General features: G+C 33.8%; 1 protein-coding gene across 1 annotated transcript; it reads right to left on the bottom strand.

Annotated features, from left to right (window-relative positions):
- Positions 1-3,476: 3,476 nt before the first annotated feature.
- LOC133329425 (uncharacterized) lies at positions 3,477-15,286 on the bottom strand (the record flags this gene model as incomplete). The annotated part of the gene is made up of 5 exons (XM_061537900.1): positions 13,710-15,286; positions 13,550-13,637; positions 4,337-4,440; positions 3,677-4,268; positions 3,477-3,599 (listed from the first exon to the last, which is right to left on the bottom strand). Coding segments are annotated over exons 1-5 (2,484 nt in total), but the record flags the coding sequence as incomplete, so codon positions are not given.
- Between the last annotated feature and the right edge of the window lie 1,907 nt (positions 15,287-17,193).

Below are 17,193 nucleotides of genomic sequence, written 5' to 3'. Positions count from 1 at the left end.
TATTTTTTTATTTAAATTTTGACTATGAATTAGATTGTCCAAAAAAACAATTCAACTTCAAAGTCATTATTGTTGTGTGGGTGATTTTTATCTCTCTCACTTCAATTGATAATTTTATAAAAAAAAAATCCAACTTTCAATTACATGCATGTGTCCAAAATTCAAATCTATAAATCTGAAGTGTTTAAAATAAATATTGCCAAAAGAAACAACAACAATGTGCGAGAGTGTGAACAAATTTGGTCAACACGATTTTGAAAAGTGACCGCAACAAAATGATTTTGTTTTTGAGATGTTAATCAATTTCAATGAAATATTTAAACACCTACAAATAATTGTCAATAATGAGGCCACTAATGAGCCATAGAATGGAAATAGTTGATTTTTATTAAATTAACAACATAATAATTTAATATACAAAAAATATTTGACTTTGTGTAAATTTTCCGCTAAACTTCCTCAAATATTTTGAAGAAAATATAGAAGAAGGAAATGATAAGAACACATGGAGGGAGATTGTTCATATTAGGAGATTTAGAAAAAAATTAATGACCAACATTTTATTATAAAATATATTTTTTTAAAGATCCACGCAAGAGGTATTTTTTTTAATTAAACAACTTGATTGAGAAATTAAAAAAAAAAAAAAAAAATCTGACATTAGGATTTTTTTTTTAAACCCTCGCCTTGGTTAACTAATGTTAATACATTTTTTTTTAATCGAAAAATATATTTATTTAAATCCACACAGTGGTAGATTTTTTTTTAATCCAGGACTTGGTTGAAATATTTGAAATATTTTTAAGTCGGTTTTGTTTAAAGATTTTTTTTTAAATATTTTGTTTTGGTTCTTCCCATTTTATAAAAAGAAAAAAAATTAAATTTTTCGAAATGCGAAAAATAATTAATCATCATTTCATCAATCATTTCAATTTTATACAAATAGAATTATGTGTAATTTAAGTGTAATTTGAAATAGTAAAAAAAACACTAATAGGGCGCCATCTAGTATGAAATAGCCTTAAATAATATCTTCAAAATTTTCTATATGCACCATTCACACCACGAATGTGTACGTGAGCTAATTCAATAACCATTTCATTATATGTTGAGTAAAGACACCAACCTCAGAGATTTATGGAATTAAGAGTGTAATAACGGCCTGTGTATGTTCTGACGTGGTGAATATTTCCCCCCGCAATTCTGACCACTACTAGCCCAAAATTCTCAATATCACAGCTCTCTGCGATATGTTAATTGGTAGGAATATGGTGCTTAAGTTGCTTAAGGTATAGGACTATTATTATCAGTAGATGATCTATAGTGTTTCCTTTGCTTATCGATAACTGACCTTCAAGTCATCCATAGGTAGAGGTCTTACAGGCCATCTATAGGTATATAGAGGACCTACAGGTCATACAGATCATATACAGCACCTAGAGGTCATATATAGACCAATCAATAGAGGACTCATGATATTATTTTTATAGAAGACCACATAGCAGACCTAAGAGTCGGATATAGGCTATAGAAGATCTAGAAGTTTTCTATTGTCTATAGAAGGGAGGATCTAGAAGTGTCCGTTTGTCTAGCGGTCTTATAAAAAGGGTCCCAATATCAATTTCCGATCAATTTCCACCACTATGATTTCGACAACAAGCAGAAATTGTCGCATCTGGATGTCGGAAGCTCCAAGTGTTGTTGTAGCAACTGAAATACAAACAAAGGTTGTCTAATTCTGCCTCATCTGTATTCAAATTTAGGAAGGTTGCAACCTGTATATTTAGGGTATTTTCCGAACGAACTAGTTCAAAGAAACTATTCCACAAAATGAACGATCGGTATTAGGTTCGGTTGCTCTGTTCATATAGTTCCTTTGGCTCCAGTAGTTCGTTCCTTTTTGTTATCGTTTACTTAGTTCGTTCATCTAGATCTTCCCGTTCATTGGCCGACCGAATTAACTGACATGAACGAATTAACAATGTGCGATTGAACTAAAAGGAACTATGATTTAAATGCATTTTTGCGAAGAAAACTGACCATGATGGAATTGCTTCAGGAACGACATGGCAATCCGTGTGGGTTTCGTTCATAGGAAGTTTGAAGACATGTGAGTTTGCTTAGGCGGAGCTACTGAATTAGGTGCAACGTGTCATGTTGTCCTAGTCGACAATGCTAGGCATATGTTAGGTATTGAAACATCAATTTCTGCATATGTGTGAACAGAGAGGTATATGTGGTAGAGACGAGACCAAGAGTTGTTGATGTGGTTAATGGTTCGAAGGTGCCATTGGACATTCGTTTTTAAGTAATTAAGCTCGGATGAACAATTACGCTATCGAGAGACTACAAATCACCAATAAATGGTCGGAATTAGATGGTATTCAGCTGAATAACAATTACTATCAACATGACGACGCAAGTAACGAAACCATTGCCCGCCATTCACTCGAAGAGGTCATGGCAATCTAGCACCAATATTTTGTGGTTTAAAACCGTATTGGAGAACCCGTTATGTCTTCGTTTTTCTATATGGAAGACCTCTAGGTAAGCCATTGTCTAAAGAAAAAATCTTTTTGACAAAGTGTCGGAATTATAAGACCAAGGCTGGTATTATCTGACCTGAGCAATGGACGAATGGATACAACATATAAAATATGCGCAGTAAGGGACACAGTGATCAGAAGGACAAAATACAAAACATTCAGGAGGACTTCGAAAAAGTTATGACCTCCCAGAATAATACTTCGACAATATCCCGATTGAGCCGATAAAAAGTAAAAATACAAAATTTATTAGGCATGGAACTTCAATATAAATTTCAATGTTGGCCCTATCAAGGCCAGTACCCTCGAAGTAGTTTTTTTTTCGTGGAAAAAAACTCTCAGAACATGAGTTACTATAATTTATAAAATAAAATTATAAATAAGGGTCTGAGGATTTTTTCTATAGAAGACCATCCTCCGAAGAGAGGAAAAATACTCGGGATCTGAGGAAACTTTTTTCTAATATTAAATAATTCTCCGAATCTGAAGACACATATTTTGTATAAATAATAAACCCCTGGATCTGAGGACAGGTTTTTCTAAACAATTGTCTAAAGACCTGGGGGACTATTTTTTCTATAGAAGAGCATATAGGAAAAAAAATGCTCAGGGTCAGAGAACATTTTTTTTTTATAAATAAAAATAGATATGCGCTCAGAATTCGAAGACATTTTTTTAATAAAAAGCCCTTTGAATACGTTGGCAATTTTTTATAGAGAGCTAAAATTCTACGGACATTAGTGTAAGGACTTGGGATACATGAAAAAGGGCTCAGAATCAGATGAACATTTTTTATAAAAAAAAACATATTGAGACTCAGAACCCAAAGACAATTTTTTCTATAGACAACCCTCGGTCCGGACAACCCCCGGTCCGGACAACCTCCGGGCATTAGGGGTCAAGAAAAGTGTATTTCAAAATAAAACTTACCGCTTTACGTTTATCTGCCTCCGAGGCTGCTGAATTGGAACGATGTCTAAACAGATCCATTACTTTGGTCATTGGTGAACGGGAAACATCGGCACGACGAACGGCCGTAACTGTGTGATAATACTAAGGGAAAAAAACAACAACAAAATCATTAATGAAATATTTATACCAAAGGAGAAAATTGCATTCTAAAAACTCACTTGAGCATCACTGCCCTGATGCGGATGTGCCGAACCATCTTTGTACTTATTCTTTACCGAGGTGGTGCCATCGGCAGAGGTTATCGTTACGGCGGGATGTTGTTTATGATGATGGCTGCCACCACCAATAAGGCCGGAATTTTGTAAAGCTACTTTCATGGAATTCATAACGCCGCCGCCGCCAGTACCGCCACCGGCACCACCACCCGACGAGTGGGTACTACTGGCACTGCCCATTTCATTGCCCGTGGCTGCTGCTGCAGCCGACAAGGGATCGAGTAGAAGTTTTTGTTTTTTAGCATCGGATTTTGCACGCGGACGAAAAACATCAAAAATTGTAGGTCGACGATTGGGACTAGCTATGCCATGGACTGTGGATTGATTCAACACGGGGGAATCTTCACCGCTACGCCTTCGCTCCAAAGAGCCGGAACGTGGTGTAACAGCCATACGTTCTGTGCTGCGGGATATTTTCTCAGCATTACGATTGAGTTTTTCCAATTTGGCGGCTTCACGCTCGAGACGGCGTGCTGTTTCACGTTCGATTTTGCGGGCTTCTTTTTCACGGCGGCTGGCTTCTTTTTCCTGACGTCTGTGGGTAGGGGAGAAGGGGGATTTTATAAAATTTCAATTTTAAAGAATTTTCGGTTTGGTTCTTACCTTGCTTCTTCTTTCATCTTTTTGGAGGCTTTACGTGCCGCTTTGGCATTTGGTTCGGCCGGCGCACTGGAGGGCCTTGATGACGGCAGCCGGGCATCTTGTTCCTGCAATGAATAGTTGAACATTAGTGGAAGAACTAAATAATATTGTGGAGTTGGACACAAAAAGAAAACAAGGAAATAAATGGAACAACTTTTGCTGCTTGATAGGATTATGGCATCTGCCATAATTATGATGGCCTGTTGCGGAATTATGAGTGCCAATTATTAATCAATTAATTAATTTACCCTGAAAACGCTTTACGAGGTTACACTGAAATTGTTATTTTTTTTATTATTTGTAATAAAAAACCATGCTGCGTATTGTCGTCATCACACTGTAGATTTTTTCCTAAGGACATTTTTTTCTATAAAAATAAACCCCTCAGAACCCGAGGACACGTTTTTTTGATATTGAAAAAAAAAATCAGAGAACCTGAGGTCAAATTTTTTATATGAATTTTACAAGGCATTAAGAGTCGTGGATTTATTGAAAATATGTTCTAAGCGTTCAAAGAGCCGTGGATTTATTAAAAATATTTTTTCAAGCACCCAAAAGAGGCGAAGCTTTTTCTGTACTAATAAAAAAGTAAAGTGATTGACTGACTGACGATTCACAAACGCCCAGACGAAATGGCTGAAGCTAGATTCTTGAAATTTTAGGTGAGGTCTAAAGGTTTCAGATAAGGCTGGGTTTTTGGAAATTCGTACTAGAACGGTACGAAAAGTACTAAATATGGTATCATTTGTATTTGGCGAACCAGAGAACTCTGAAATTTGAATTGAGGGTCACTGATGGAGTGTAGAATGGATGTAGCAAAGGCCGTTTTGGAAATTCGAACTATAAGTATCCGAAAAGTACTGAAATGTACTAAATTTGGTACAATTTCGTGAATGGATAGAGCTAAAAACTTTAAAATTGGAATGCAAATTAAGATCGAGAATTAGGGTCGATATGGGGAGAGTTTGGAACATGTGTACTCATGTGTACGAAAAGTACTATATGGTACTATATTTGGTACAAATTTAATTTGGAGATACAAATCGAGATGGAATCCCGAAAATTGAAAGTATCATTACTGTTGGAGTGTAGGATTGGGATATGTACGTAGTTTTGGAAAATGTTCACTTATGTTTACGAAAAGTACTAAATCGTACTATAATTGGTACAATTTGGATTTGGGTGAACCGATAGAGCTGGAACAATGAAATTTGGTGTTAGGATCATTGTAGGGATGTACGATTAGGGTTAGGATTCAGTTTAACAAATTAATTACTTATGGGTTCTAAATGGTACTAAATTTGGTACAATTTGAATTTTAGGTGAACCAATAGAGCTAGAATCATGAAATTTGGATTCAGAGGTGTGGAGGTGTAAGATTAAAATATGTAGGAAGTTTTAGAAATTTGTACGAATGTGTACTAAATTTGGTACAATTTAAATTGTGGGTCAACCGATTAAGTTGGAATCCGGAAACTTGGATTTAGGATCACTGTGGGGGTGTTGGTTTGAGTTAAGTAGGATGTTTTGGAAATAAGTACTACTGTGTACTAAATTTGGTACAATTTGAATTGTGGGTATGTAGGAAGTATTCGTACTATATCTGAAGTTTTGGAAATTGGTACAACTGTGTTCTAAATTTGGTACAATTTGAATTGCGGGTGCACAAACGGAGTTGGAATCCTGAAACTTGGATTTAGGATCACTGTGGGAGTGTAGGTTTGGGGTAGGAAGGAGGTTTTGGAAATAAGTACTACTGTGTACTAAATTTGGTACAATTTGAATTGTGGGTGAACCTATGGAGTTGGAATCCTGAAACTTGGATTTGGAATGACTGTGAGGGTGTAGATTGGGGTATTTAGGAAGTTTTGGAAATTGCTACAACTATGTACTAAATTTGGTACAATTTGAATTGTGGGTGAACCTATGGAGTTAGAATCCTGAAACTTGGATTTACAATCACTGTCGGGGTGTAGGATTGGAGCGTGTAGGAAGTTTTGGAAATTCGTACTATATCTGAAGTTTTGTAATTGGTACTACTGTGTACCAAATTTGGTACAATTTGAATTTTGGGTGAACCTATAGAGTTGGAATCCTGAAACTTGGATTTAGAATCACTGTCGGGGTGTAGGGTTGGGGTATGTAGAAGTTTTGGAAATTGGTGCAACTATGTACTAAATTTGGTACAATTTGAATTGCGGGTGCACCAACAGAGTTGAAATCCTGAAACTTGGATTTAGGATGACTGTGAGAGTGTAGGTTTGGGCTAGGAGGTTTTGGAAATAAGTACTACTGTGTACTAAATTTGGTACAATTTGAATTGTGGGTGAACCAATAGAGTTGGAATCCTGAAACTTAGATTTAGGATCACTGTAGGAGTGTAGATTTGGGGTAGGAAGGAGGTTTTAAACAATAAGTACTATTGTGTACTAATTTTGGTACAATTTGAATTGTGGGTATGTAGGAAGTTTTGGAAATTCGTACTATATCTGATTTGGTACAATTTGAATTTTGGGTGAACCTATAGAGTTGGAATCCTGAAACTTGGATTTAGAATCACTGTCGGGGTGTAGGATTGGGGTATGTAGGAAGTTTTGGAAATTCGAACTACTGTGTACTAAATTTGGTACAAATTAAATTGTGGGTGAACCAATAGAGTTGGAATCCTGAAATTTGGATTTAGAATGACTGAGGGAGTGTAGATTTAGGGTAGGAAGGAGGTTTTGGAAATAAGTACTACTGTGTACTAAATTTGGTACAATTTGAATTGTGGGTGAACCAATAGAGTTGGAATCCTGAAACTTGGATTTAGGATCACTGTGGGAGTGTAGGTTTGGGGTAGGAAGGAGGTTTTGGAAATAAGTACTACTGTGTACTAAATTTGGTACAATTTGAATTGTGGGTGAACCAATAGAGTTGGAATCCTGAAACTTGGATTTAGGATGACTGTGGGAGTGTAGGTTTGGGGTAGGAAGGAGGTTTTGGAAATAAGTACTACTGTGTACTAAATTTGGTACAATTTGAATTTTGGGTGAACCTATAGAGTTGGAATCCTGAAACTTGGATTTACAATCACTGTTGGGGTGTAGGATTGGAGTGTGTAGGAAGTTTTGGAAATTTGTACTATATCAGAAGTTTTGTAATTGGTACTACGTGTACCAAATTTGGTACAATTTGAATTGTGGGTGAACCAATAGAGTTGGAATCCTGAAACTAGGATTTAGAATCACTGTCGGGGTGTAGGGTTGGGTTATGTAGGCAGTTTTTTTATGGAAATAATGTGTGCTAAATGGAAAATCTAGATTTGGGCGAAGCTTTAAAGCTCGAATCAAGAAAATTGGTAGTAAATGGTACTCAAATTTAATTTATGGTCGATGTTAATGTGTGGATTGTTTTGTCTGACATATGCAATTTGCTTTGAAAACGAAATAATATGTTAATACATGCAGGCATATGCTAGTTAAAAATATTTTTTCAAGCACCCATTTGAGGCGTGGATTTATTAAAAATATTTTTTTTCAAAAATTCTAAGATTTTTTGTCCACATTTCATATTGCTACCCACTGTCTCCGATTAATTCTAATGTGTATGCAGGCATGCCTGATCGCCTGTCTGTTTGCCTGCTTTCTTTTTCTTTTCTTTTTTGCTTCGAAAATTTGTTAAAACTGCTTCTTTTGTTGTTCTTTTTTTGTTTAATATTCCTATTTGATTTTGTTGTTCTTTCGTTTCTATTCAACCGATACGATGTTGTACATATTTAAATAAAATTTATTTGCAAAACAAATACAAACAGAGAAAAAATGACGTCAATACTTCTTTGGGGAATTTCTTCGTTTGCAGTATATGTTGTGAGAGGTTGATTGAGGTTCGTTCGTTTTGCCGGATTCCAGACCTACCCCTCTCAGTCGGTTGTTTGTTCGCAAACACATATGGTGAAGTACCAAAAAAATAATATTTCCAGTATCCAAAGAAAAAAAATATGCATATCGTTTGGTAGATGTTTGCCTTCGTCTGTTAATTGTTAAAAAATTTAAATAATTGTAAAAAATAAATATAAAAAGAAAAAAAATAAAAATTTTTAGGCACGTCCATATTGTAGGCAGAAATAATTATCGCTGTTGTTATTATGCCGCCTTATTATTTGTTTCGGTTTTCGTTTTTTTATTTGAATTTTTTGTAGCTGTTCTCATTGAAACTCGTTTGGAATAATTTATTGAACAAAAAACTGAAAAAAATACGAAATTTGCAATATTGTCACCGTGTTGTTGGTCGGCCTTTGGTGTGTGGGTTGTTTGAAATGTGTATTTTAAAGTTTTTTTTTTTTTTTGTGGATATCGGTCTCATCACGTGTTCCTACAACAACACGAATGTTTTAGTTGTGTTTTCATTTTTTGTTTATATGACAAACTTGTCAACGACGTTGCAATGACCTTAAAATATATTTTACTTATTTTTTAATTTGCAAAAAAAGGTAACTGCAAATATTTAGCTCGAATGGTATGGAATATTCCACACAATTTTATGTGGACATTAGATCCTTGGGATTTAAAAAAATATATCAAATTCAGAAAATTAATAATGTCTGAATATTTTATACAAAAAAAAAAAATAAATAAATAAATAAATAAAATAAATAAATAAATTAAAAAAAACCAGTAAGGAAAGTAGTAAAGTCGGACGGGGCCGACTATATGATACCCTTCACCACTATGGATATATTAAACAGGACTATTAACATGAAATTGGATGAAATAAAATATGTGATATTTATCTAAATGTGAATCTACCTATATATCCATAAGTTATATAAATCGACTTCAATCAAATATAAATAGGTTATCTGTTGGGCTATGTCTGTACTTCTAGAAAACGCAACTACGTAATTCTATGCTCAATTTTGTACGTTGTGCAAAATTTGATGTCAACCTGACTAGCATGAAGAGTTTGATGTCCAATTTACTTAAAATCGGGCGAAAATATATATGGAAGCTCTATCCAAATATATCGAAGGATATATAGGGACTTTGGTGCACCATTTACATGAAATCGGACGAAACTATATCTGAATCTGGGCCGATTTTCTCGAAACTGGGCAGACATCATTCTAGGCTCAATTCAGTACGTTATGCCAAATTTCCTGCAAATCGAAAGATATATAGGGACTTTGGGGCACCATTAACATGAAATCGGACGAAACTATATATGGGAGCTATATCTAAATCAGGACCGATTTTCGCGAAACTGGGCAGACATCATTCTAGCCTCAATTCAGTACGTTTTGCCAAATTTCATGCAAATCGAAAGATATATAAGGACTTTGGTACACCATTTACCTTAAATCGGAGGAAGATATATACGGGAGCTATATCTAAATATGAACCGATTTTCACGAAACTTTGCACACATCATTCTAGACTTAATTCAGTGCGCTATGCCAAATTTCGTGCAAATCGAAAGATATATAGGGACTTTGGTACGCCATTTACCAAAAATCGGCCGAAACTATATATGGGAGCTATATCTAAATCTGAACCGATTTTCACGAAACTTGGTACACATCTTTCGTGGCTCAATTCAGTACGCTATGCCAAATTTTGTGCAAATCGAAAGATTTTCAGGGTCTAAAGTCCGTAAATCCGGGGAAACTATATATGGGAGCTATATATAAATCTGAACCGATTTTCACGAAACTTGGTACACATCTTTCGTGGCTCAATTCAGTACGCTATGCCAAATTTCGTGCAAATCGAAAGATTTTCAGGGTCTAAAGTCCGTAAATCGGGCAAAAATATATATGGGAGCTATATCTAAATCTAAACCGATTTTTCCCAATTTCAATAGGGTTCGTCCTTGGGCCAAACAAATGAACTGTGCCAAATTTCATCCAAATCGGATCATAAATGCGACCTGTACTTTGTTTACAATTTAACATGGACAGACGGACGGACATGCATAAATCGATTCAGAAAGTGATTCTATGCATATTCTTAAAAGGAACCATGGGTCTATCTCGATTATTTTTGCCTGTTACAAACATATGCATAAAGACATAATACCCTGTACCACAGTGTGGTGAAGGGTATAAAAACTTCAAAACCTAATCCTGATGATCCTTAGAAAAATTCAACTAAACTCAGTTCAATTTTTTTCTATAGAAAAAAACATTCGGATACACTCAGGATTAATTTGTTGAACAAGAAAAAAATTCCCAGACCCTCAGGCCTATGTTTTTTCAATAAAAAATATCGTCACCTCGCCTATTTTTTCTTCTGTAGAAAAAATTCATAGACCCTTAGTTATAAAATTTAGGTTATCAACATCTAATGATATTTTTATAAAGAAAAAATCCTCCGCAAATTATTATCAGTTCAAAAATTTTTTCCTCAAGTCCTGAGGACACCTATTTCTATGTTTAGGACCTTAGGACCATGTTTTCTAAAAATGACTAAGAGACCGCATGATCTGACTATTTTTTTCTATAGAAAAAATTTCCCACTTAAAATATTATTTTGTGGGAAAAAATTGCCCTCAAGTTCTGAAAACACAAACAAAAATTTTCAGTTCCTTAGGATATTTTTTCCTAAGACAGAATAATATTCAGAATAAATATTCGAGGGTTTTTTCTAAAGTGAATTAAAAGTTTTCAGGATCTGACTAAATCTAATTTTTTTTAAGTCCTAAAGATAGAAATATGTATCCTCACGACTTGAGGAACAAATTTTTCAACGGATAATTTGATTTTTTCTATGAAAAAATTTAGATTTTTTCATAGAAAAAATCAAAATTCTGAACTTATGAAAAAAAAACTTTAGGTTCTTAAAACATTTTTTTTTCTAAAACAGGCAAATAGTTACAGGATCCGACAATCTTTTCTATAGTCAAAAATTTCATACTTAAATATTTCCTCTACAAGAAATTTCTCTCAAGTTCAAAAGACGCTTTTTTCCATAACCCCTGTTCAAATAAATTCTTCAGGAACTTAGGACAAAGACTTTTAAAAGAGGACTTAAAGTTCTCAGATCCTCAGAAATTATTTTCTGTGAAAAAAATTGTCCTCAGGATTTGATAATGTCTACAGGAAAAAATGTCGTCTAGTCTCTTCTGGTCCTGAAATTTGTTTTCCTGAAAACCCTGAGAATTTTCTTCTCGGGTCCTATTTTTCAGATGACGTTGTTTGGAGAAAAAATGTCCTTAATTACGTTTTTTGTCCTGAAGTCTCTGAGATTTTTTCTGCAATATAGAGAATTTTTTCTATGTCCCTCTTTTCATATAAAGTTTCCATAGGAAAAAATCCTCAGGTCCCCAAGATTTTTTTCTAAAGGAAAATAAGGTTTCTTTACAAACGAAATTTTTTTTTGAAAATTCTTAAAAAAAATTGTTGAAAAATGCAATGGAAAGTTATTATAGATTAAAAAATTGAATAAATTAAAAAAATGTTGAAAATTCAACAAGATTTTTGGTTGAATTTTTTTATAAAATTTTCCCTTGAAGTTTCGACAACAGAATAATTCATTTTTGTTTCATCAATAAATGTTGTTGAGAATTCAACAAAAAAAATTCAACAAAAAAAATTCAACAAAAAAAATTCAACAAAAAATATTGTTGAATTTTCAACATTTTGTTGTTGTTGAAAATTCTATAAAAAATTTTGAAAATTCAACAAAAGAGTATTGTTAAAAAAAAAATTGAAAACTCAACAGAATTTTTTGTTGAATTTATTTATTAACATTTTCTGTTGAATTTTAAACAACAGAATAACTCATTTTTGTTTTAAAAATAAATGTTTTTGAGAATTCCAAAAAAAAAAAAAATGTTTAAAATTCAATAAAAAATCTTGTTGTATTTTCAACATTTTTTGTCTTTTTTGAAAATACAACAAGCATTTTTTGTTGAAAATTCTATAAAAAAATTTGAAAATTCAACAAAAAAAAAATTTGAAAATTCAACAAAAAAATTTTGAAAATTCAACAAAAATTTTTTGAAAATTCAACAAAAAAATTTTGAAAATTCAACAAAATTTTTTTTTGCATTTTTTATTAACATTTTCTGTTGAATTTTCAACAACAGAACAATTCATTTTTGTTTCAACAATAAATGTTGTTGAGAATTCAAAAAAAAATAAATGTTGAAAATTCAACATAAAATCTTGTTGAATTTTCAACATTTTGTTGTCTTTGCTGAAAATACAACAAACATTTGTTATTAAAAATTCAACATAACAATTTTGTTGAAAAATTAACAAAAAATTAAAATTCAATTAAAATTTAATAAAAAAGTATTATATTTAAAAAAAGTTGAAAATTCAACAAAAAAAAATTTGGATTTTTATTAAAATCGTTTTATTATTATTATTTTTTTTTGTTTGAAAATTAAAACAAAAAAATTTGGCGGAAATTTAAGAAAAAGAATTGTTGATTATTTTCGAGAAAAACAAATTTTTTTCCAAAAAAAAAAAAAAATTGGTTGAAAACTCAACAAAAAATTATTAAAAATTGAAACAACATTTTTGATGAAATTCCAAAATAAAAAATTTGTTGAAAATTCAACAAAATATTTTTAGTACATTGGCCCATATTTGAATTAAAAAAAATCGTTGAAAATTTAACAAAACAAATTTTAGTTTTAAAATTCAACAAAAAATTTTGTGGAAAATTTAACAACAAATTTTGAATATTTGTTATAAAATTGAGTTTGAATTCGAAAAAAGCAAGAAACAATTGGAGAAAATTAAAAAAAAAAAAAATACTATAAATTTTACAAACATTTTTGATAAAAATTCAACAGAAAAAATTTGTTGAAAATTCAACAAATTATTTTTATTACTTTGAATTCGAAAATCGTTGAAAGTTTAACAAAAAAAAAACTTCAGTTTTAAAATTCAACAAAAAATTTTGTTGAAAATTCAACAAAAAATTAAAATTTTGTCTATAAAATTTTCATTTTTTACAGACAACAAAAACAAAAAACAAAAAAAAACTTCTGATGAAAATTCAACTCAAAACATTTGTTGAAAATTCAACAAACAATTTTTTATTACTTTGACCCATGTTTAAATTCGAAAAAAAATCAACAAACAATTGTTGAAAATTCAAAAAAAAAAAAAATATTATGGTTCATTATTTTGACCCATTGTTGAATTTTGAAAAATTGAAAGAAAAAACACATCCAACTTACATCTTCCGATTGTACGGCGGTGGTTCGGCCACTTTCGGCAGCACTATCATCGGTATAGTACTGTTTCTTTGGCAACGATGATTCCGAACTCAACGAACTGCCCGGTGATTTGACGGGGAATTGTGGAGTTTTTGGGGTGGTCGTACTTGCTGTTCCGGACGCCGGTCTCTTGATCCAGACATCATCTAGATGAGGAAAATCACGATATTTCGCCGATGAAGGTGAATATTCAGATAAAGATGTGGATCTGGGTTTTGTCGTTGTGGTGCTTCCCGCAGATGTTGCGGATTTTGTGGTTGTCGGAGTTGTTGTGCTGCTGTTACCTATGCTATTATTATCACAGACATTGAGGGAAGAAGTACTTTCGGCGGATGACCTGATCTCAACCAGGCTACTATCAAAGAATTCTTTGGAAAGATGGGGTTGAGCAGTACCCGGAACTTTGTTGCTACCATAACGCTGTGAGAACAGACCCTGCACTGAGCTGTAGCCACCAAAACTGCTGGGAAAGCTGATGGTTTGGGAATTTGTGGAGGCATTTAGGTGTTTTAGTTTATCGGCCTCGCTACGCAGCTCCGGGGTCTCTTGGGCTTTGGTAACGGTAAACTTACCCTTAATAATCAAGGTGGAGGGTGAGGGTGGTTCATTATTGGTGGTTGGGGAGGTGGGAGTTTCTTCTACCTTCATGTGGGGTTTGGAGCTAAGCGGAGAGGTGGCTGAGGTTGCTTGCGTTGAGCTGGGGGTCTTGAGCGTGGTGGAAGTGGATTTGGCCGATTCCAGTAGATTTATCAAGGCTGGTGGAAGAATGGTGGGTGGTATTGGAGGTGGTGGTGGCGGCGAGTTAAGCTCCGGTGCCACTGTCACTGTCTTTATATCCTCCACATTGTTCGTATTAATGCTATCGATTTTATGCATGAATTGTTGCCGCAACCTCTCCAGGTCCTTGAATTTTTCGGCGTTGACTTTGTCACTGACGGGAGGGGGAGGTGGTGGGGTTGGTTTGTTGTTGCGCTCAAATTTCGGTGGTTGATCGGAATTTTGGGGTTGAGGCGATTTTTCACCATCATCTTCATCCTCTTCCTTGCACTGGGAGAGGCGTCGACGTTCCATAAAGGGCATCAAGTACGGACGCATTTGAAAGATGTCAGGGGTATAATATTTCCCGGAAAGGGATAAGGCCGCTTGGATGTCACCTTCCAATTGAGGGCCATCTTCATTGTCCTCCCCCTCATCCTCGGATGAAGATTCCGAACCACTGCTGTGATATTCAAATGATTTCATGCGCGGAAAGGTGTGCAGCACTCCGCTACCCAGACCCGTGGAGCAGGTCATATTGTCACTATTCGATGGATGGAGGATGTTGCTGTTGGTGGCTTCTATTACACCCACATCACCACTTAGTGAAGGTTCCGAATCCGATTCATAGCCATCATTAGCATTGTGTTCCAAATCAGCCATGGACGCATCAAAGGCATGCTCGAAGACATCATCCCCTATGGAGGGCAGATGGAAATGGGCCATCGCTGTTGGCAATGGTGAGGTACCATTTTGTCGCAAATACCCCCCACTACCCATTTCCGAGGACATATCCGAAAAGGAGCTTTTACTTTGGGATTTTTCCACGGCACTATCCTGTTTCTCCTCGTGCGTCATTGAGGACAAGGAGGCGGAATTTGAGAGGGGAGGACATTTTGAATTTGTCAGATTCTCTTCGATATATTCACAATTTGTGGCCATTGGTTATGTTGTTTGGGGGGAGAATTGTGGGCCAGTGAGAGAATGAGAGAGAGGAAATTTACGAAATTGTTTGAAAACGATGACTTCAGTGTTGCTGCTATTGCTTTATTTGGTCTATCAGAATTCTCATTGACGTTGTACAAAAATAAACACTTAAGGCAGTTACAATTCTAAGGGTACTCAGGACACGCACTACAAAACACGATAATATTTTCTTTTGAACGACATTTGTTTTGGGGTAATTTTTATATCGGTTGGAATTTTTAATAAAAATTCTTACAAGGGTCTTGAGATTTTTTTTATTGGCAAAACTATTTAAAACGTAATTTTTTTCAATTGGATTCACTTCAAACACTTTTTAGAGATTTTTTTTTATTTTTGGTTTTTATCTGGAAAAAAATAACAAGGGAAAAAAATAAAAACAAATTAAATAAAAAAATCGACAAAATAAATAAAACACTTGGATCCGGGCGAGATATTGGGTTGACATGGTTCTTTCAAAGAAAAAATTGTATGAATTTAAAGAAAAAAATATTTTTTCAAAGGCCAACCAAGGCCCACTAAGGTGTGGATTTAAAAAAACAAAATATTTTTCAATGATTGATCAGGGTTCATCATTGCGTATAAGTGTTGACAAGGCGTATACGTCACCGTACTCATAAATGCGTATAAGTGTTGACAAGGCGTATACGCCACCGTACTTCAGATCATTAAGAGTGAATAGTTTTTTTTTTGTTTTATTTTAATCGAGGTGTAGATCTAAGGCGAGAATTTTTAAAAATATAGTTTCAAAGTCCACCTAAGGCGTGGATTTTTTAAAAAATATTTTTTCAAAGTCCACCTAAGGCGAGGATTTTTCAAAGAAAATATTTTTTCCAAGTCCACCTAAGGCGTGGATTTTTTAAAGAAAATATTTTTTCCAAGTCACCTAAGGCGTGGATTTTTTAAAAAATATTTTTTTAAAGTCCACCTAAGGCGTGGATGTTTTAAAAAATATTTTTTCAAAGTCCACCTAAGGCGTGGATTTTTAAAAAAATATTTTTTCAAAATCCACCTAAGGCGTGGATTTTTTAAAAAATATTTTTTCAAGGTCCACCACCTAAGGCGTGGATTTTTTTAAAAAAAATATTTTTTCAAAGTCCACCTAAGGCGTGGATTTAAAAAAAAATAATTTTCAAAGTCCACCTAAGGCGTGGATTTTTTAAAAAATATTTTTTCAAAGTCCACCTAAGGCGTGGATTATTTAAAAAAATATTTTTTCAAAGTCCACCTAAGGCGTGAATTTTTTAAAAAAATATTTTTTCAAAGTCCACCTATGGCGTGGATTTTTTTAAAAAATATTTTTTCAAAGTCCACATAAGGCGTGGATTCTTTAAAAAAAAATATTTTTTTCAAAGTCCACCTAAGGCTTGGATTTTTTTAAAAAAAATATTTTTCAAAGGCCACACCTTGGCCGACCTTTAGAAAAATAATTTTTAAAGGATTTAAAAGAGGATTTTATTCAGGGTTCATCATTGCGTATAAGTGTTGACAAGGCGTATACGCCACCGTACTTCATTAAGAGTGAATAGTTAAAAAAATTTGTTTTATTTTAAACGAGGTGCAGATTTATAAAAAACATTTTTTTTTCGAGTAGCCAACAATACGATATTTATTAAATCATTTTTTTTTTCAAATACAAAATATTTAAATATTTTTTTCAATATCCCACAAATGTCATCTTATATAACAAACAATAAATAAATGATCATCCCGCTTCTCTTAGCCAGCCACAGGCGGTTTTCGGTTTAATTTCCACTTCTCGATGATGATGATACATTCGATTTTTCGTTCGGCTCAATTGACGATTAATTGCCTGTAATTATAGCTAGCGGACTTATAGCATCAACAATCGATCCATGGATGGA

This window comes from Musca vetustissima, unplaced genomic scaffold (genome assembly GCF_032173495.1).
Source record: "Musca vetustissima isolate MV318-11 ecotype Yass unplaced genomic scaffold, APGP_CSIRO_Mvet_v1 utg63363, whole genome shotgun sequence".
Lineage (NCBI taxonomy): Eukaryota > Metazoa > Arthropoda > Insecta > Diptera > Muscidae > Musca > Musca vetustissima.
This window is presented reverse-complemented; position numbering and strand designations above follow the sequence as displayed.